At 39.2% G+C, this 21609-nt stretch overlaps 1 protein-coding gene and 1 long non-coding RNA gene across 7 annotated transcripts; both read right to left on the bottom strand.

Annotated features, from left to right (window-relative positions):
* Nucleotides 1–137: 137 nt before the first annotated feature.
* LOC104934878 (F-BAR and double SH3 domains protein 1) lies at nucleotides 138–14736 on the bottom strand. Of its 6 annotated transcripts, none has more exons than XM_019271034.2 (22): nucleotides 14645–14736; nucleotides 13373–13470; nucleotides 13145–13190; nucleotides 11949–12022; nucleotides 11410–11554; nucleotides 11186–11322; nucleotides 10251–10314; nucleotides 9186–9314; nucleotides 8519–8641; nucleotides 7681–7776; nucleotides 7478–7516; nucleotides 7254–7370; nucleotides 6939–7043; nucleotides 4676–4831; nucleotides 4007–4135; nucleotides 3464–3547; nucleotides 2973–3123; nucleotides 2763–2863; nucleotides 1753–1866; nucleotides 1505–1655; nucleotides 1334–1392; nucleotides 138–1186 (listed from the first exon to the last, which is right to left on the bottom strand). In XM_019271034.2, the coding sequence occupies exons 1-22, from the start codon at nucleotides 14663–14665 to the stop codon at nucleotides 1136–1138; spliced, it is 2190 nt and encodes a 729-aa protein (XP_019126579.1). In that variant the 5' UTR covers nucleotides 14666–14736; the 3' UTR covers nucleotides 138–1135. The 6 variants fall into 6 exon arrangements, 5 of the variants coding, with proteins under 5 accessions (XP_019126579.1, XP_019126582.1, XP_019126583.1 ...); XM_019271037.2 differs by having other exon boundaries at nucleotides 2763–2857; XM_019271038.2 differs by having other exon boundaries at nucleotides 2763–2857; nucleotides 2979–3123.
* Nucleotides 14737–17408: 2672 nt separating this feature from the next.
* LOC109141282 (uncharacterized) lies at nucleotides 17409–20274 on the bottom strand. The gene is made up of 4 exons (XR_002042707.2): nucleotides 20103–20274; nucleotides 19442–19477; nucleotides 18602–18721; nucleotides 17409–18207 (listed from the first exon to the last, which is right to left on the bottom strand). It is a non-coding gene; the product is annotated as an uncharacterized LOC109141282 (long non-coding RNA).
* Between the last annotated feature and the right edge of the window lie 1335 nt (nucleotides 20275–21609).

Below are 21609 nucleotides of genomic sequence, written 5' to 3'. Positions count from 1 at the left end.
ACATCAGTCAGTGACCCAGTTAGTAGTGAGCTGTATACCACACCCACATGTTATATAAATTGCCATTCTATTGATATAATGCAGTGATTCCCAGGAAACTCAGGAAACCTTTTCTATCACTGAAGCTAAGTGACATATTTTATGGATATTTCGTATTATATATAATTTATAGCAGTAACAGAACTGATGAACTGTGCAATTAACAAGAATAATGAACACTGCAAGAACTTTGTGTCAAACAAGTATTTCTTTGATTATTTCATCCTGATATTTTTTGTGGGAATCTTTTATACAATATGTATTGATAATTAATAACAAACCCACATATGTAACATTCTTCAGTTGGACAGAGGTTTTCTTCTTATTGTTTTTGGAGCTCTTTGGTTGTTTTAACTTTTCTCATGCAGGATGAGGCTGTTTAGCAGAGAGTGAAGGTTCTCTAAATATTAAGATGAATTTAATCAAATGACAATTACAGTACAAAAACAGTTATACAAAACAGGGACATTTATAATTCATTAATTTAATTATTAATATATATATATATATTTGCATAAGATTAAACAGTTTACTTTTACTTAAATGCAAAGTAATACTACTGAATAATACTATACTGTAGAGATGGAATATAAACAAAAACCTAATTCCTGGACATATTACATATTACATTTACATTATAAAATACATTCTCATAATGTAATATCAAGTCATTATGCAAATGTAATACATTATTCTTTGTGGAAGAGTCAGTGACAAATCAGATAATTAGTGTAAACTGGTTGATTCTTATTCTTATAATATTCCCTCAAGAAGTGTTTCTGCAACTGAAAGTCAAATTAATATAAAGAAAATAACAACACTTGACTTTTCTCATGTGCCATGATTGTAAATATTCATGATTTTTTCCTAATTACAAGAGGATTTGGAATTGAATTAGAATTCTACCTAAATGTTTATCACTGTTACATTAAATGTTGATGCACTGATGAGTTGGTTTCTGCTAACATAGAGCTACCACTGTTCTGAAGAAGTGATACTTGAAGGACGCATGGATGATTCTGCTGTAAGTTCACATCAAGTGTCTAACAAACAAATACAAGTTATTTGAACCTTGACAGTGACTTCAGACTTTGTCTCAAGGTTGAGGTGAGGGTTTCTGTGTTGGAGGAGGAGGAGGCGCCCGACACTAGAGTCCAGAGGAGAGAGAGAAAGGCTGGTTATCACTGATGTGTTGGTTCAAGGATCATTTCTACAATTCTAATTAGCATTCACCATTCACCATCATCGTTTTTGATCAAAGCTGTTATGCCCAAAAATAAAAAAAGGCACATACTGGTCTTGGTCTTGGACTGCTGGAGAGATCTGGAGAATTGTGGCTGCTGCTGCCAGTTTCTGATGGGACGACGTACACACAGATGTACACATTAAGTAACACGTTTCATGACATTAGAATGGAAGCTGATAAAATGACAAAAACTCTGGATTAAAGTTTGACAGCACTCACCTATTGTGACATCCCCAACCCTTTGAGGAAAGCCCTGCTGTTTGTCTTCCACACCGCTGGGAGGAGTAGCACTGAGTGCTGAACTACAGCCGGGGTTTGAAGGGCTTGTGATAGGGGGAGAGAAACAAGGCATGGTTGGGGTAGGGAGAGGCTGGAGAAAAAACATATATATAAGAGGAGCTCAAAAGTCAACCAGAAAACAGGCAATAAGATGTATGAGTCAAAGCATACAGTGAAAACAGTCTTACCTCCTCTTCATCCTCCTCTTCCTCTTCCCCTTCATCATGGAGGATCTCCACCACCAAAGATGGGAAGACACCGATATGTCCGTTCAGCTCTCCCTCCCAAAAACCATCATCCACCTGCAAAACCAAACAGTCACATTGATACTAAAGTAAGAGACATCACATGACTAATAACTAACAGCTCCAACACTGGCTCATGACACTATCAGTTCCTTACAAAAAATGACCTACCTCAATGTCCATTTACTTGCTAAAGGTCCACATTTCATGGTCTTCATCAGTAACCAAAATTTCAGTCATACTTTTGTCATGTGATGACAGCGGAATAGAAAACTCTAAACTCAGTATCTGCTAGTTAAGATGGCGAAGTGTATTTAAAAGCTCTGGATAAGGCTAATGAGTTAAACTACTGTTCTCTTTCGCCCATAAACTCCTGTTTCTCTGAGGAGTCAATGGGCATTCATGGGTGAGCCTTGTTCAGACAGCAGAGAAAACAATCTCTGAACCCATCAGCTGTTTACCCTGTTGTATGTTAATGTTTCTGGGCTTCTGGTGTAGACAGAAAATATCAGGATAACAGATAAAACTTCCTCTTCTTGATTGTTTACAGTCCTATAAGCAACTTTAGATACAAGAAGTTGAGAGTTGCGAGACCATGTCTACAACTGGATTGTTTCACAAGATATAAAAGTTAATAAAACGTTTTTAAAAATGTTTGTCAGATGATAGTCAATGGGTTCCAAGATTTCAGCCACTTCTTTTCCTCTCCACGTAGACTGTTTACCAGCAGCTCAAATCTGATTGGCCAATATTTCTTGAAGCAGAAAGTTTCTGATACCAAAACCTGACAGGTAGCTTGATGTCACTTTATGTCAGCCATGATTCATCAGAGCACACTGGGTTATGGGATGACATCTGCAAAGTCTGCATTTCTTGTGCCCTCTATATTCAGGCAACAGAAGACCGCATGTCTCTGAGGGCTTCAGCCCCTGATTGGTACACAGAACACACACCTCTCCATGTCGGCAGCGTATCAGGTGGATTAGCGCCCCCTCCTGGAAGGAAAGCTCCTCTGCACTCTGGGCCTGGTAGGAGTACAGAGCTCTGGCTACACCTGACACAGGATTGAAGTCAGACTGCATTATTATCATGACGTCATCACCTCATATCACATACACTATGTAAATACTGACATATTCGGTGATACTATACATAACACACACAGTGACCTCTGCTTGTTGCCCTCTCTTTATTCCCAATGGAAGAGGTGGAGCTAAAAGAACTGTCCAGCTGAGTGGTGTCCTCTACTGGTAGACACAGGAACTGCACGTAACGCTCAGGAACGTACCCCACCTGACCGCATGAGTTACACACCTGCGCGGAGACATGAAGGTGTTCACAGGCAGATGCTAAAAACACACTCAGTTACTCAGTTACTCAGGGTTTATGAAAAAAATGTTAACTTTTCTTGGCACAGTTCACACCAAGATCAAAAATAGATATAGCCTATATTCTAACCAAGTGGCAACCGCCGTGTCTGTGAAGTGAAGCCTATGTATAAGTGCAAAAACCTGCAGACACCTCTAGAGCTGAAGTCTCTAAAACTCAACACACACCAAATCACTCTAGATGGATGAATATTATTTTATTATTAGTGAACTGTCCCTTCAAAGGCTGATGTTGTCCTGATACTGTATGTCAACACAGCTGTTACCTTCAGCCAGTCTTCCATGTCTCCATCCTCAATCACTTGAAGCTCCTCCCCTTCCATGATTGACAGCTCATCCGATTGGCTCGCCTACAGGAAGTAATATGTCATTTAGAGAAACTCTCTTTCTCTGTCATTCTGTAGTGCAGCGCTCCATGTGTATACACAGTACATGGGACAGAACACGTTTGCAAAACTGATTCCAGATTTCCTGAAAAATACAACATTCTGTATCTTTTCTGAACCTGAACCGGTCCCACTGATTTCAGATGAGGTGAACGACGTGTGGGATAAACACGATATTCTACATGCTTTTAACAAGATCAGAAACACCTGAGTTATCTTTCTACATATAGATCAAACTCGCAGACATGATTTTAACATCTTCCTTCTTCCCTCTTGGTTGTGTAACACAGAGTTTCTCAACATTTTCTGGCCTATGTCTTCACTTCACTATGTCATGACTGCAGCAAGAGTGGTGTCAACACAACACAGATTGTGAAAGATTGAGTAAAGATCTGTTGCTGTAAGACTTTTGAAGACCCTTACCTGGTAGCTGTAGATGACCCTGCAGGCTGCAGGGTAAACACACACTCCGGATGCTGACACTGGATCTGCAAAGATGTCTCCATTCTCATCATCGTAGTCTTCAAAGTCAGTCAACTCAAACTCATCCTCCTAAAAGAAACATACAATGAATACATCAGTACAGCATGATTAGGAAAGATATCTTCCATGTTCTACTGGATTATATCTAAAGAGCATATTTGACTATATTTGTGTTGCTTTTAAAGATGTATGTCTTCAGGAAAAAGCAGTGGTGTTGGGGTTAAAAGCCACAGAGTGGATACTGCAGGCCTTATCCTTTAAGTGCTGCTTTTATCATAAATCTAACTTGGTTAACATTATCTGACCTTCAGAATATGCTTTTATGCCTCTTACTGGCCAAGGAAAAGTCAACACGCAGGGGAACAATTTCCATCTCAGCTCCATTGCACAATTAGGGGAGCTCTAGTGGGAGACTGGTGGCCTAGTAATGTACAGTGCTCATGTTTCTGCATACTAATTTAAAATGGAGATAAGGCAACCATGTCACACTGGTGTAATAGGATGTGACCAAAAGTTCCAGGACCTTAGACCACTGAGCCATCAGAGCTGCCTATAAATTCAGGAAGGTTGGTTTTGTGTGTGTGTGTGTGTGTGTGTGTGTTTGCATACTGAAAAGTCTTCAGTAGACTTCCTCTGTTCACTGAGGCGTCTCTCTCTCTCCAGCTCCTCCTCTGCCTGGTTCATGGCGTTGTGCAGCCACAGTTCAATTCCCGAGACGCTGTCCGACAACAGAGCCAGACGGGCCTCGGCCTTCACCCTGCTGAGCTGAGACAGGAAGAACATCAGACAGCTGGGTCTTCTTTTCAGTGTTACTCACTGTTTCAGTATTTCAGATTACCAACAAACACTGTCCGAGTCCATCATCTCTGCTTCATGCATCATACTCAGGGCCAGATGCTCGTATTATTATTTCATATATCAAGAATGTCACATTATGTAACCAACACCTATTGTTGTATTTTATAGCTGACTTTGCCTTAACTCATAACTCATAACACATGATATTCTATTCAGAGAGAGAAGTCAAAAGCTCATTCAGATACACTTCATTCAACTTTGCCATCAGAACAATGAAAGAAAATATACCACAATATTTTAGGCTTTATATTCATGAGGCTGTCAACTGCTAATGTGGGGAAGGTGATGCCGTTGAACAAGGCGGCTGTTTAGTGAACTGATTGACATCCAGGCCACTGGTGACATGAAGCCTGCTCTCCGTGAAGCTGAAAGCTTGCGTCCCTTTTGGGTGGCTTGTCCCCAAGAGTATGACACATTAAGTATGAAACATGCTTTGTCCTCTTCACGAGGCTATTCCTGAATCCAGTAATATTCTGGGGACAGATGGAAATCTCTGGCCGCCAGTTGACATTCACTGCTATGATCTATGCTGCTGGTATAAGTGGAAGTTACAATTAAAGAAAATGGTGTCAGTTTGTGTTTAACACGAGGTCTGAGGCTGAGTGAGTGTCCTTCTGATAACTGCTGGGGAAACCTCTGTCTGAGACTTTGACTAAGCCAACCTCTAAACTACTGTCACACGTACAAAGACTGTTTAAGACCAAGCGCCAATATTCTTGGGTACGATTGAAGTTAATGTTGAATTTTTATACAACTCACAATGATATTAAGGCTTCAAATGATATTAAGGCTTAAAGTTATGCAGAATTAACAGCATGGATGCTTTGATTGACAGGTGGGTCTCTTTACAGATGGCTTGTTTGAGCAACCAGGCAATTAACTGGGAGCCAGAAAACTAGCAATACCAAAATCCACCATTAAGGTTGAGCTTCAAAACGGCTCTTCAGAAACCGTCCATTCTTTATACTGTCAGTGATACACAGAGACACATTTCATATCTGTAATATATCTGTTTATGTGGCTGAAACTGGAATATCGGTTAAAGAGCAGACACTTCTAAAACTGATATCTTTCTTCCCACCACATCAAATCAAATCAAATCAAATCAGATTTTATTTGTACAGCCCAAAGTCACAAAGTACATTTGCCTCAGAGGGCTTTACAATCTGTACAGGGAGTGACACCCTCTGTCCTTAGACCCTCGGTTCCAGTGAGGAAAAACTTGCCCACAAAAAACCTTTAACAGGGAAAAAATGTGGAAGAAACCTCAGGAAGAGCCACAGAGGAGGGATCCCTCTCCCAGGACGGACAGACGTGCAATGGATGTCACGTGTACTGTGTCTCTATGAGCCACTGTCTGTACTCACAAAGCTAGTTTTTCTTCATGTTTCGTTCAAATCAGATCAATAATTAAAGCTTATGTAAGACTACTAAAACAGAACACTGTCACATTATTTTTAGCTAATAACAGTTAATCAAAAATAAGGTTAGTCAGATTAGAAGCAGTACAGCTGTTATTCAGTATTACTACTACAAACCTGAATCAGGATCAGGGCCCGAAAACTTGACTCATGTCTGTAGTTTTTAGTCCTCATCTGAAGTTTCCTTCTTCACATCTATTTTTTTTTTCATTTAATTTTTTCCACATATTCTTTGTCATAACTGAAAGACAAACCTAAACTGTCTTATCGCTTACCATCTCTCCACCTGTCAGTCGAAACAGTCACACTTTCTTCTGCTGCAGCAGCTATTTCTATATATTTTCATTTCCTTCTTGCATGTTTTCCACCTCCCATATACAAATAAACATGCGACGTTTTTCTGATTTTACCTGTGCAAATCTTCTCTGCATGCATTGAAATAAAAGCATGGAATGTCTTGAGTGATGAAATGTCATCAGCTGCTCAAATGATCTGACAGTTTTGAGAGATGATCGAGGTGCAGAGGAAAAAAACACTGTGAAAACTCTAATTTTTCTGTTTCCTGAGTGGAACAAACCAATCAAAAACAGTACCTTGGCTTTCCTGACGCTGTCCTGCACCTCCGCTATTTTCTGCTCCACACTGAGCCCCGTCTCCCCCGACAACAGCTTCAACCGACTCTCTAACGTCTGTAGGGCCTGATGGAGAAACATGGCAGAGATATACATTACGTTCCTTATTAAAGTAGAATTGACACATATGCTTCTTTTATTATTTGTTTCAGAAAAAAACATCCCAATCCAGTTTGATCTGATCCATTCACAAAAATACTTTGACATAGATGTCACAAGCAAAAATGACTGTTCATGAGTATCTTGGTCTTCAAACTTTAAAAATCAAAGTGTCACCCTCTCTCCGTGGGTAATAATCTTGTAGTCTTTAGCAGCTTTTGTAGCCCATTTCTTTGCCTCCTTAACCAGACATCCCTCTGCTTCTGCAGCACACACTTCCCGTAGAGCGGACACCTGCAGGAAACAGAGACAGACATCCCTCTGCTCTTCAGTCCTGAGCTTTCAGCTGATGCATGGAAATTGCTTTCAACTCATTTCTGAAGCTAGGTTATATTACAGACCTTAACTTGATGATGAAGTCTTGAGACTTTTTTTGATGACTTCAAAAAAAAATTAATTTTACATTTTTACAAAAATTAAATAAATTTCATTGTATGTTTCTTCTGATGAACTACCGCTATCAAAAATTTGCTTCCCAGAGTTCACACACACACACACACACACACACACACACACACACACACACACAGATGTACAAACACACCTTGTCACGTGGAGCTGGCTGAAAGGTGAATTCGGTTGTTTTGCTGAAGGAGACCGATTCTTGAAGAAACTGCAGAACGTTTCTCTCTCTGGTCACCTGACAACGCAGCAATACATCACCGTTAACCAGGCAACAAGTAACACTATTCCTCCTTCACTATTCTCACAGGAAAAAAAAATTGAAATGGATCTGAAGTCAAGCAGTTTTTTTTAAGTTGGTAAAAAATGGAGAGCTGCGTGGTCAAATCTTTCTACCCACTCACATTTTGTAGGGAACAACTCATGATGTGTCCCCCACCCGCCTCCCCCTCAGATTTCACTTAGTTGCTACATTAGTTCAGACATTTTGTCCATGTGTTGAATTTCCCTCTGTAGATGTCTGTTCCTTCTAAAATCTACTCGTGCCAGCAAACAAAAACACGTCTGTCTCGGCTAACGTTTCTCTCAGACACGGTGCTCTTCTCTTATTCGTCCTTTTCTGTCATCTTGCCTTTAACCCTCCACCCCCACCCCTTCTAGAAACAAGGTGAGAAATGTCTCATTTCTGAGGAGCCACTGTGGGATACTTTGCATGTATAAAATTGAGACAGTTGACAAAAGTTTGGACACACATTGACTTTTGAAGGCCTGTAAGAGAACATCCAGTATGGCCGTCAGTGGTTTGATCAATGAAACTGGTAGTTATGATAGTTATGATAATTCTGTGAATGTGACATAAGATCCCCTCAAGGCCAGACCATCAAAACACAGACACATAGTTAAACTTTCTGTTTGAACACACTCATATCTCTAAATAAATCAATATGTTGAAAATATGACACACACACACACTCACATACCTTAGCAACACTCTCCCATATCCTGCTGTACTGTTTGTGTATGGTCAGACAGGTATCCATCTCTGTCCCGCACAACAGGGTAAAATGGCTCCTCAGATCTTCATAAACATCACCGTCCATTTGCTGATGAGGGAAATCCAGCACAAGAGTCAATTTTCATAAGTTTAAATTGCGCCTGACTGTATCACTCATATATATGAGTGATACATATTTAAAGTGTTTTGACAAATTCTGTTTCAATTATACTTTGTAATTGAGCTCCTGGGTATATGGTACTGTAATTTATAGTGTTGTTGTACAATGCAGAAGATTTCTCTAAAAAAAAAAGTAAACCACAATATTATGCAACTATCGTGGTTATGAAAGATTAAAAAAAATATATGTGAACGTGTAATTTATTTCCTTTTGGATGTAAAGTCAAGATCAGTCACTTCCCTCTGAGCAGTTCACTGTTAGATATTGACAACTAAATTATCAACAGATGAAAACAGAACTTGAAAGTGTGTTTGTGCACTCTGCAGAGCAAACTCAGCACACCACGAGCCTGCAATACGTCAGGAAATGTGGTCAGCTTTTTATCACACACACAACGCCATGTTTGATAACTTCCTTTTCTCCCTGTGTGTGTGTGTGTGTGTGTTTGTGTGTGTGTGCGTGTGTGTTTTACCTCCATAATACGTGGTAAGTCATTAGAATAGTAGTGTTGGTGGTGAGCGTTGACTGCTGCTAACGCCAGCAGATACTCGTTTCTGACTTCAGTCAAACGGTCGTCACACTCTCTCAACCTGGCACTGAGCTGGACACACACACACAAAGAAACACATGTTTTTCAGTATAACACACATCACTGTCTTTTAGCTTATTGTTGGTCTAAAAGTCCTGAAAACACCACAGAATTCAAATTTGGTGAACTCTGACACTAATGGCAGTCTTGAAGGTTTTGTTTAATTCCTGGGTGCACAGGAGATGGTGAGTTATTTGACCTCATAGACACTCAAATAGTCAAATATTGCTGTTTGTTTAGTTTCTGACTCTGAGAAAGTAGGAAAAACTGTGAAATCCCCCCAAATCAGACTACTGTCCCCAAATCACATTTCAGCTATGCAATTTTATTTTAACAACTAATCTAATAATTTTTTTTTAACTTCCATTCACTGAGCCTGAAACCGTTTGGAGCCTCCATGGAGAGCCCCACCTCCCACACCTCACGCTGCTCACACTCCTCACACACCCACATACTGAAAACCTCTGCAGTGGAACATGTTGCAGAACAAACAGAGAAATACATTTTTCACAAAACCACAAAGAACGGTTTCTTTCTACAAGGCCATCACTCTGATTAACAGTTACATCACTCACATAGTGTCAATAACCCTGTAACACTCAAGCATACACTGTACCTACACATTATCGGAAATACACAATGGTGTGTGTATATGTAAGTATTGCTCATTAGTGGCAAATATAAATCCTACCCACTATACATATACTATAAAGAACAACATAGCAACACTGAAAGAGTCGGATTCCCTGGATGTGATCTACATACCAGGCCAAGAAAGCTGAATTAGATTCTGATGTTAAAACTTGTTTTATCAGCATAGAGTGCCAGCAGCTCATATGTCCACATGAAGAGCAGATTTATGGGACAAAATATAATATAATAATAATAATTTATTGCTTTGATCTGTATCAGTAGCTATTGTTTTAAAAACCCATTTCAGATTCATACCTTAGCAGCCATCTTATGTAGTCCTGACTTAAAATGGAAAATCCCATGTTCACTTTTTCTGGCTCTGGAAGACAAAGTTCAAACAAAATGATATCATAGAAGACGTTAAAAGACATTTTTAAAAACAATACAGGAAGTTCTTAGTGTTTAGTGCACAGCTTCAATCAAAAACATAAAATAGGTGTCAAACCACATTGGTTATTCATAGCATGTGAGGCTGAGCTCAGATGGTATTCTGGTCTAGCAGGGAGCTTTATGTCACAGAACAAATTAGCATCAGTGTTTTTTATTGCCCACATGTCCTCATTAGTTTTAAATGGCAACCGCACTGCGTTTTAAGTTCATTCAAAAGATTTCCCTGTAGTTTACATCTATACATCTAGCTTATACAGAACTCTTGAAGAGGTGCCAACAGCAGTTCCTCAATCGTCCACTTGAGGCTGGCTCCAGAAGTGAGTCAGTCTCCATAAGTCCCCATGTTCAAATGTCCAACTTCACAGCAGAAATAAACATGTTTACAGCCTGGTACAAAAAACAGTTTTGGTCTCTGTAGCTAAGTTTCCCGTTCATGACAACTGTACTGAGGGTGAATTTATATACAACTCACCTGTTCACATTATATTAAGGCTTAAAGTTATGCAGGAGTGTGGCTACTTTGATTGACAGGTGGGTGCCATTACAGGTGGTTTGATTGAGCAACAAGTAAACCTAATGGCTCTTCAGAAACCCATGGGTGATATCACAGACACTACGTCCACATTTTAAACAGTCTGTGATTAACACAGTGACAAACATTACTTCTTTGTCTGTGTTCACCCCTTTAAAAGTGTTGAAAACACTTCTGAAAGTCCCCCTCAGCCTAACTTTCACAGACCTTACTGTACATCTCAGATCTTTTAACTACATATGAACTGTTTCATGACTTGAAATCTGACCTGGTCTGTGCATCACCAGCTTTCTCTCTGGCAACACTGGCGATGTGACTGAGTTGATGGTAACTCTTCTTGATCCTGTGCAGCTCCCGCAGAGCATCCACCACTTCCCCCTGTACCCTCTGGAGCCGCTCCAGACCCTAACACACACACACACACACACACATTCATCCATCAGTGTCCTTTGGTAAATATTTCAGTGTGTATACTATGTGCAGCTTTCTCACTCTCTTAGTTCGGATGTCTTTTGCATTGCGAAGACTTCTGGAGGACTGTCCAATCAGTCTGCGGTATTCCTCTGTAGCAGCGAGTCGTGATGCAGCAGACTGAGCTGTAGCATCCACTACTGACCGCCACATTCCAAAAACACTCCTGAAACACACAGCAATAAAACTTTTCTGCCTGTCTTAGCCTGGATATCCAGAAACATCGCCCACAAAGGCTAAGTCATCAGATGAGAGCTGGACATTTGGCTATGACCATCCTTTCATAGTTCTGGTCTGCAACAGGGATGAATATTAAAGTCTTACAAGTGGTTATTTGTCTTGAGTTATCTCATTAAACACTCTCTGTTTCCTAAGTAAGGTGTCATGTGTCATAACAGAGCTTTGACAATGTTCTCCAAGGTGCACAGATGTAACGGACAGTTAGGACCAACCAAAGCAACTTAATGACATAGATAAATCTGAAAATAAAAAAATCACCCTGAGTGAAACACAAAAGATCACATGTGAAAGCTGTGTGTGTGATATGTGTGTGTAGTTACCCAGATGTGATAGCATCTGTATTTCCCCTTTGCCAGTCTCTCTTCTGGTACTGGACAGCTAACCTCTGAAGAGCCTGAAAATGCACAATTTAAAACCGGAGCTCAACGTCGAGTAAAGAAGTTTACTGAGGCTTTGACAGTTTGGTGTGACGAACAACATGGAGCTTTTTCTAAAAGGTGTTCATTTAGCTGATGGTGACGTGTACCCATGATTACATCCAACAACTAGCAATGCCTCATAATGGAGTACATTTGGTTTGTCATTTGATTCAGACTCTTCAAACACAAGAACCACAGGGCTCTAATAAATAGAAACACAGAGAGACAGCTCCCCCACCCAGAGTCTCAAATCCCTCCATGTTCCCTCCCCTCTTCCCGTCACCGGTCAACCTACAAACTCCTCCATCTACCAACAACCCTGTTTTCTCCTCCCATCCTCTACCACTTCATCCCTCAACTTTCATCCCTTCATCCTTTGACCCTCATCCCTCCATCCCTCGAACCTTCGACCCTCCTCCCTTCTCGCCCCCTACAGCACAACACCTCGACGCATCCTATCCATAACATGCAATAAACCTGTTCAAACTTAAAAAACTTAGTGAACTTAATATTGTGGTTTATGACATTCCCATGAGCCTCTATCAGCTGTGCTTTGTGTTAAATTAGCATTTAGCTCAAAGCACAGCTGTGCAGCCTCGCAGAATATCTAGCATGACTGTAGAAAGTACCTCAAATAAAAATGTGTCTGATGATGAAACTATGATCTAAACTGACTGATATCCCTGGATGATATAAAGTGTCTGACATTTCCACCACTTAGTTGGGTGATTATTGCAGTTATTCATTCTGTGGAGTTATTTGGGAAACCCTTGCCCTTTCTTTACTCCTCTCATGTGAAGTTGGGAATGCATCTGTCAGCATTAGTGTGGACACACACGTACGTGACACATTCCCCACCATGGTGCAAAAACATACATAAAGCTCTCCTTTTTCTCGAGTTTGCCCAAAAAGGAGGAAACACACACGCGCGCACACACACTGTACACTCTTGTGTCACAAGAGGCAACAAACAACATCACAGCACTCAAGTACTGATATGGGACCTCAAATCAATACATTATGAGCATTTCCAGTAAAAACTAAAAAGTTCCAGTAAGAGGACTGATAGTGGACCAGAATAGCATGTGTGCACTCACCTGACCATACTCCTTCTCTATCGCTGCTCGTTGTTTGCTGAAGGACCTGAGGGACACAGGGAACCATGACATGAGCAACACCAACAGATCTGTGATTCAACATGATCCCTCTGTTTCTGTGTTGACCGCTCTGTGTCTCTGGATTTCATGCAGGTATCCACAGTACAGTGAGGCACACACACACACACACACACACACACACACACACACACACAGAGAGTGCTGTACCTGATCTCCTCCAGCAGCTCGGTGTCCTGATGTTGTTTGCTCTGCAATTTGCCGAGCTGCTCTGAGAACACCAGTTTCACCTGTTGGCTCTCCTTTACCTGCACACACACACACACACACACACACGTACACACACATGCAAAGAGACGTCAAATCTTGTGTTTTTTTGGACTGTCCACTGAATGAACGGGGAAATTAGCTATAGAGACCAAAACTGTTTTTTGTACCAGGCTGTAAACATGTTTACATGTTTGTTTGGGGGCTTATGGAGACTGACTCACTTCTGGAGCCAGCCTCAAGTGGACGTTAGAGGAACTGCAGTTTTTGGCACTTGCACACTGACTTTATTTTCCTGGGCACAGAGGTTGCCGCTTGATTTGGATGTTAATACTTTTGTATTTTTACTTCGGCACAGCTTTGAGTGCAGGACTTTTACTTGAGTACTTCCATACTGTGGTATTGATACTTTTACTTGAGTACTTCCATACTGTGGTATTGATACTTTTACTTTTACTTTTAAAGTAATAGATTTGAGTACTTCTTTCACCGTCAGTTTGAGTATATTATCAAACATTATGAACTGGCTATGAACTGGCTGCTCAAACTATACTTTATTTATACCTTCATATTGTCACAACTAATGAGATTTTAATCGACTTTCCTGTGAGCTTTACCTCACCAGAAATGTGTTTTGTAGTTGGGCAGAAAAATCATGATGATGGTGACTTCATGAAGGTAGCAGGTAGCTACTGTGCCTATCAGCTTAAAATCTCACAGCAGGTAGCCTCCATCAAAACTGACAAAACGTGCTTCAAATCTGGTTCCAACAATCAGTATTATATAACCACTGACAACCACCTGACTGAACTGTTCACTCTCTGCAGCTGAATGACAAATATGTTCAGCCATAAAACAGGAGCATCATCAACGTGAGAGATGAGAGGTTGCTTCATCTTAAAGTCTCATTCTGATTGCAATGCAGGATGTAATCTCTAATACATCTCAGATGTCATAGATCTCAAATACCAATATACACATAAACCATCTCCACATAACATTTGTTTACAGTATGTATAAATACATTCAACAGTCAGTACATGTACAAGAAAAGCCATTCTCATAATGAGCCAAAATACATTTTCAGTACTTTCAAACAGATGCTTTCACTTACAAAGGATCAAAAGAATACACCTAGCTCACTTATCTCTGCACAGCAGTGTGTCCTCTCAAAGCACCTGATGTGAAACAGCATGAGTACATGAGCTACTTTACCTTTCTGGGTGGCGGTTGCATAGTTTGATGTTGATGCTGTCCGTTATTGGATCTGTTATTGTGTTAGTTCCTGCTTCCTCAATGTTTTCACGTGTGCGACTCTCTCTCTCTCTCTCTCTCTCTCTCTCTCTCTCTGTCTGTCTGTCTCTCTCTCTCTCTCTCCCCTCTGTGTCCTATAGAGGGCAGCAGACAATATGACAAGGTGTTCGCATGTGTTCATGTCCTAAAACAAATGCTCTTATGTACTATATATTTCAGTGTCAGTGAATGGAGACAAAATCAGGCACAGTTCAGGGTAAATTCACGTGGAAGTCTAGCAGAGTGTAATATGAGGCTTCAGTAGGGTGACTTGGACAAATCAAGTGATCAAAAGTGTCAGTGCCATGGCGACACATGCCTCAGTGGTTTTTTTCCTTTTCCTCTGTGTCCCCTGTTTCCTGTCTGTACCTGTGACTGTCTCAATTCACAGACCTCAATACTTAAACTTGCTTTTTCAAAAAATGCAGCGTACTGTGAGTGCCTCAGTAGTGCATTTCTAATGGTCAAAACATTCTCACTTCTCACCCTCACTGGTTGTTTAGCAGAAGAGGAGGGACCCCTTATATTTATATTTTGGAAGTCAAATGCACTAATCAACATTAATCCGTTGAAAATTAGCGCACTACAACAGGTACATAGTGTACTACATAGAAGTATCCAAATAGAACCTTGTAGCAACCAATAATGTAATACATTTTTTGAGCCAATAAGATAAACATTTTACCAATAATGTAATGTATTAGAAGTTTAATGTGTTAAACTTATTATATAATTGGCTGGTTTTTGACGTCCTTTGAAAATGTAATAACTGCAGCCAATAATGTAATAATACTTAAATAGGACAGCATTTCTTGGAAATAACAGATTATTTTGCAGTTTTTGTGCAGTTTGCTCTTGGAAATAACAGATTATTTTGCAGTTTTTGTGCAGTTTGCTCATCAAAAATAGATTTAGTGGATGGCATAGTTGTCATATTCATACATCAAGGGTATGTACTATGCAGCACTCTCTCTCTCATTATTTATGGTTGTAAGAGCCAATTTGAGAATTATTTGTTGTACAAAATAAATGATTTAGAATATGCATCTCTCCGCAAGTTCTCAAAGACTTGTTTCACCTTACCTGTCGCTATAGAGAAAAATGATAATTTTGACAAACTTTAAAAACTTTTGGTTTGTCTGTTGAAGCCTCATTGTCTTCAGCTACACTAGTCATTTTTCACTAGTACCAGGACTGTGGATTTAGTCACCGTTACTTATAATTAACTGGGTTCATGAATGGAGTCTACAGTCACTGTGGGCGTATGAAATGGCTTCGTCAACCAGGAATGTATTTTAAAACATATTCCAATAATTTCCTGCTATTAAGAAAATATAGAACTGTCTCCAAACTGCGAGGGCTCTGACTGCCATCTACTGTAGGTAACACACTGAGTATGGATACGTTTCTCATACAAACCCAAACTATCCCTTTAACGTCCTCTAATCAGACGTGAGAGTGGGAGACTTACAGTATGGGCTGAAATATATGCCACCAGAAACTGAATTTGAATCACATAATTTGAATTTGTATTGTTCAATTTGAATCATTGCATTGAAAAACTGAATCTGAATTGTAATTTGAAATTGAATTTATTAGTTTGGAACTGAACATTCAGTTCTCACAATGCAGTTCAGTTCAGTTTATTTCAAACATGTGCAAGTAACATAAAGTAAACTGAAAACAAACAAATCCAATAAGAATAACCAAAACAGCAATAACAATAGTCAAAACTAAAATAATAATGGGAACGCAACATGTCCAAAAAGGAGTAGGATGAAGCATATGCTTATTTAAACCTACCCCTTCTCCACTACTCAGTTAGCAATCTTTCTACCAAAACATATATATTTACATAAAAAAGGGAAAGACAGAGAAAAGAATTCGATTTTTTTTTTTTTTTCACAATTTAGATTCAGTTTTTCAATGCAATGATTCAAGTTTCTGGTGGCACATATTTCGGCCCATAGAGACTGATCTGCATCAAAATGTATGCTGATGGAGACGTTCACAGAACTGCATGCCATTTTCTGTTTTCTTTCTGTCATAGACCACTGGTTCTCCAACTGTGATAAACTGCATGTACCTGGTGGTACACGACCTCCTAGTGGTGGAATCTCAAACAATTTTTTAATTTGAAATAAATTTAAAAAACATATTGTTATAAATACTACACTGGGATATATTGAAATACTTTGTTTCAACACAGTCTGATATGTAGTCACCTTCATGCAGGTATGCAGGTATGAAGGTAGCGTGTGGCACACATGCATCCATGACTAGTTACAAGCTAAAATGCGATATTTCAAGATTGTGAGCGCCAGAAGAATGGTTTAAAAAAAAGCTCCAATCGTGGCTCCAAAAGGGAAATATTAGAAAAAAGTGTAAAGCCTTTAACACCAAATAGTAGAATAAAAGAGTCGGCTCTCTGAACCGGCTCGTTCACGATCGGCATATCACTACAAAATAGCTCTGGTTCTTGAAATGGTTCCATTTAGGATTCAACATCAAATATTCTTTGCAAACTCTTGCAATCTGAAATTGGCTGAGCTTGACCAAGCCTCCTTTAACGTAAATGCTAGATGGGGTGAGGAGTAAATTATGCACACAAACAAGCCAACATATTGAATTAATAAGAGAAATAATTTTATTTGTGTGGCACTGAGTTAAAGATGACAAAGGGATGACAATGTTCAGTCTTCATACACTAATTCTCATTTTACATTGTTCAACTTCAAACTATGTTTCTCCACACCCATATGGAGACAAAAAAAGACTAAATCAGTTAGCATTTATCTTTAACACAATTATAAATTAATAATAAATAAAATAAATAATAGGTGTAAAACAATACATTTGCAAACATGCATTAATATCAACAAATGGGTTCAAATCATCTAGGTTCTGCTGTCATGCATCTAAATGTCAGTCACAAAGCATATTGAGAGATAATGTTTCACCAGTCACTAATTGATGTGTTTGGTTATCAATATTACACTGCATCTATCAGTGATTATTGATCAAATATGATGCATGTTCATTAGATAAATTACTCACAATCAGAAATTGATCTCTCCGTTGAGTACCTATTCCTGCTGATATTTCAGCCATTCATTTTTTTCATTAGATAATCAAAGTCTGATTCTTTTCAGGAAATCCTCCAAACCTGTCTTACAAGTTTTTTAAAAAAAATTGTGGTTTAACTTTACTTCACTACATATGTCATACTGTGAACTATGAAAATCCAGACAAACATTTCAGAATTGTCCAATCTAATCTCAAAATGCCTACTAAATTGAGACACCAGTTTCCTGAATGCGATGCTGACTTTTAAAACACCTAAAAGAAACTACATGATTTGAAGCGTAGAGACATCATGATGATGTAGTATAGATCTCCTGTATCACATTTTGCAGTTCTTTGTGGAATGTTTTTGGTGAAATGGCAGGCGTGTAACTCACATTCCTCGAACACAAGTTGTTTTTCTGAAGAAAGAAACACGTGAACATTAATGTTTATCCTAACAATGAATGAAATGACTGAATGTGAAATGGGTTGTTTGCTGTGATGAACTTCTGAAAATCATTGTATTGTGTGTGTGTGTGTGTGTGTGTGTGTGTGTGTGTGTGTGTGTGTGTGTGTGTGTGTGTGTGTGTGTGTATTTAAATTAATACACAGCATTTTAGCCTCTCATTGTTGTTTATGGACATTTATAGTATAGTTCACTGTCACCACCTTCATTAAACAGGAACCTGTTTCTGATATATATGTAGTTTGCCAAAATGTCAAACCTGCATACAGTTAAAGTATAGATGTATAGTTGTAATTGCTTTATTATATTTCTACTAAAAACACAAATCATCAACCATGATCACTTACGTTACAGTTATTAATCAAGTGTGGCAGGTTTTTGTGCATTCTGACGATTTCAGGCTTCTTTGGAAAACTGGAGAGCAGGGATTTCAGGCCATTCTCAAAATATTCCCGAAAGTCACAGGCCTGTCCAGAGGAAAGACATAGCAGTGTTAGTGCACACAACCACACTTTAAGAGCACATGATGTTGATGGTAAATATAATTGGTCAGAGTGTGGCTTTATTCCATCATCACGTTGCTAAATGGAAAAAAAAAGGTCATGTTTTCATTCAGGTCGGACTGTTCTTTGGCGTGTTGAGCACCATGAGCATTCTCTTCCCATCTGACTCTGAAAGTATCAGATACTTATTACATGGTGTAAATATATTCTATTTTGTTATTTGGACAATAATATTAAAAAAAGATTGTGTGTTTTCCTATACAAGCATTGAAACAACCATAGTCTAGTCTAGTTGACATAAAATGGGCAATCACAGTACTTTTCAGATGCTGCACACACTTCAAGAATTGGTTCTATTGCCTAATTCAAATGGGAAAAATGGGACTGCTTTAAAGTTGCTGAAGGTATATTTTTCACAGAGTTAGGCTAGCAGTTTCTATCTGCTTTCAGTCTTTGTGCTAAGTGAAGTTAATGATCTCTAAACCGGATGCTCAGTGCTGAAAATAATCTGTCTTCTCATCTGACCCTGAAAGTGTCACATAGTTAATACATGGTGTTAATATATTCAACACACTATGTGACGGAATATATACACACCAAGTATCAGGATCATTTTCCATCAAAGCAGAAATTATCAATGATAATCATCTCTCTGTCACATACACAAAAACACACACCACTTACCGTCTTCGCCGTCATTGTGAGGTTTAAACACTTGCACTAAAAAGATAGAGACAATGAAAAATATGATCAAACCAGGTCCAATGTCTTCTTTGTTATAATCAATACCTTTCACAGTTAATATAACTTTCATTTTTAAAAACTACAAATAAAATAATTAAATTCATTTTAAACGAGACGTATGTTTCCCCAGATCGGAGTTGGACGTGGATCAAGGTAGAGGCAAGGGAGCAAGCTCTGCACAGAAATGTAAGGAAAGTGAATAGAAAACTAATCTACCAGCTATGCAAGAATAACTAAAATTGGTTCAGATGAGATAACAGCCAAGCAAAGAGGAAGTGGTAAAGTTCTCATGCTGAAGCTGTGTGTGTGTGTGAGTGTGTTTATGCACATTGCAGAAGAAGCTTCTGATCTGACTCTGCAAAACATTCTGTGTGTAAAAACTAAAAATGAGACTTTCTTTTGTTTAACAGATAAACTTATAAAGTCATTAATATATTTATCATGGTTTCTTCTAGGCATGCTTGAAAAAATTACAGTGAAACAAGACAGAGCTTCGTGAGAAAGTGACGAAGCACAGAAACAGTGCAGGTGGAGTGCTGAGATAAAGAGTTCGAGCAACCGAAGATGTCAAAGGGAAGAAAAATTAAGAAGATCTACTTACTTTGTCTTGAACTGAGGTGCAGTTGTCAGGACAGCTCTGTCAATCCAAACAAGAAACAAAGTTGAAACAGTCACACCAGTAGCTTTGGCATCAGATAATCAAAAGGCAGTGATGGAGTTCCAGCGGCTCCAACTAAAGTGCTGCTAACTAACTGCTACAAAGGGCTCTTCAAGCATTGACACACTCTTGATTGCTTTAGTCTGGATTCACGAGTGACCTCAGACGCACACCCACAAACACCCGCTAGACCACGCTTCACACTGAACATACTCAAACACTGCAATTATTACATCTATATCAATATACTAATATCAGTGATTACATTTGTGCTACAACTGCAACAGCTGCAAAAATAAAGAGCTGAAAAATGAAAAGATAACAAAGTGCTGCTATATGGGATCAGATGGCCCTCAAAACACTGTTGTAAACTATGTGACATACAATGCTAGAATTATTCCACCTTACCTCCAAATCTTTTCCGAGTGACTTTAGATTCTCAGAGAACTCGTGAGTTTTGCAAACAGGTGTAGGTGTAGTCGGTTTGATGAAAAGAAACAGCAGCAGAAGAGGCAGCATCCTCGTAGATGACCCAGTCATGACTAATGATTTTTTCCCTAGTTTACGAAGAAGATTCCAGTAATGTTTTTTTTTTTAAGTGTATAAATCACTTTTCTAGTCTATATATCAATTCTAATATATTAGCTAGGCTGTCTTTATGTCTACACCTGTATTAGCTTTCTGAATCTTGTACTTGTCGCCTGTTAAATGCCTGATGCTTTGTCAATGGATGGACGACAGGTTTGCAGCTTTTAAAGCACCAGGATATGACATTTTGGGGAATCCCTGCTCTTTTTGTCCACGCTTTTTAGTCGTCTCCCACACAGGGACAACTTTACTCAACAGGACCTTGTCATGGTGGCAAAACTGATACTGCATGTGTCTGCTGATCCTAGCCACATATCAGTGAGATCTGACTGCTTATGACTTGCGGCATTTCCTAATCTCTGTCTAGGGCTGGCCGTCACTACGCAGAGGAAAACTAGTATCATACCTCATCTTCTGCAGTTTATTGACTGCAAACTCATGGCGTCCTCTATCATAACTTTAGTCCTCCGTACAGGTGAAGTATAATTAGGCAAATTTTAGCCCTTTTTACAGTCACTCCTTGAGCCATTTCAGTCAGAGACCACTCGATTATGAAACAAACATGTAACAAGCATGTAAAAGGCCCTCCGCCTCTCTGACATTGTAGCAAGACACCCAGACTGAAGACACAAATCTTGTGTTTACAACATAGACAGAATAAATATGGACATCATATCCATCACCCACAAATTTCTGAAGAGCAGTATGTGAAGCTCAGTGTGGTGGCTTTGCTTGTCGTCATCTTGGCAGTCAGCCTTGATGCAGGCTGAATGATGTCTGGCTGTTTAAACAAGCCACCTGTGACAGCACCCACCGGTCAATCAAAGCGTCCACACATAGATGAGTTCTATAAAAATTCACC

Source organism: Larimichthys crocea, chromosome I (assembly GCF_000972845.2).
Source record: "Larimichthys crocea isolate SSNF chromosome I, L_crocea_2.0, whole genome shotgun sequence".
In the NCBI taxonomy this organism is placed as follows: domain Eukaryota; kingdom Metazoa; phylum Chordata; class Actinopteri; family Sciaenidae; genus Larimichthys; species Larimichthys crocea.
This window is presented reverse-complemented; position numbering and strand designations above follow the sequence as displayed.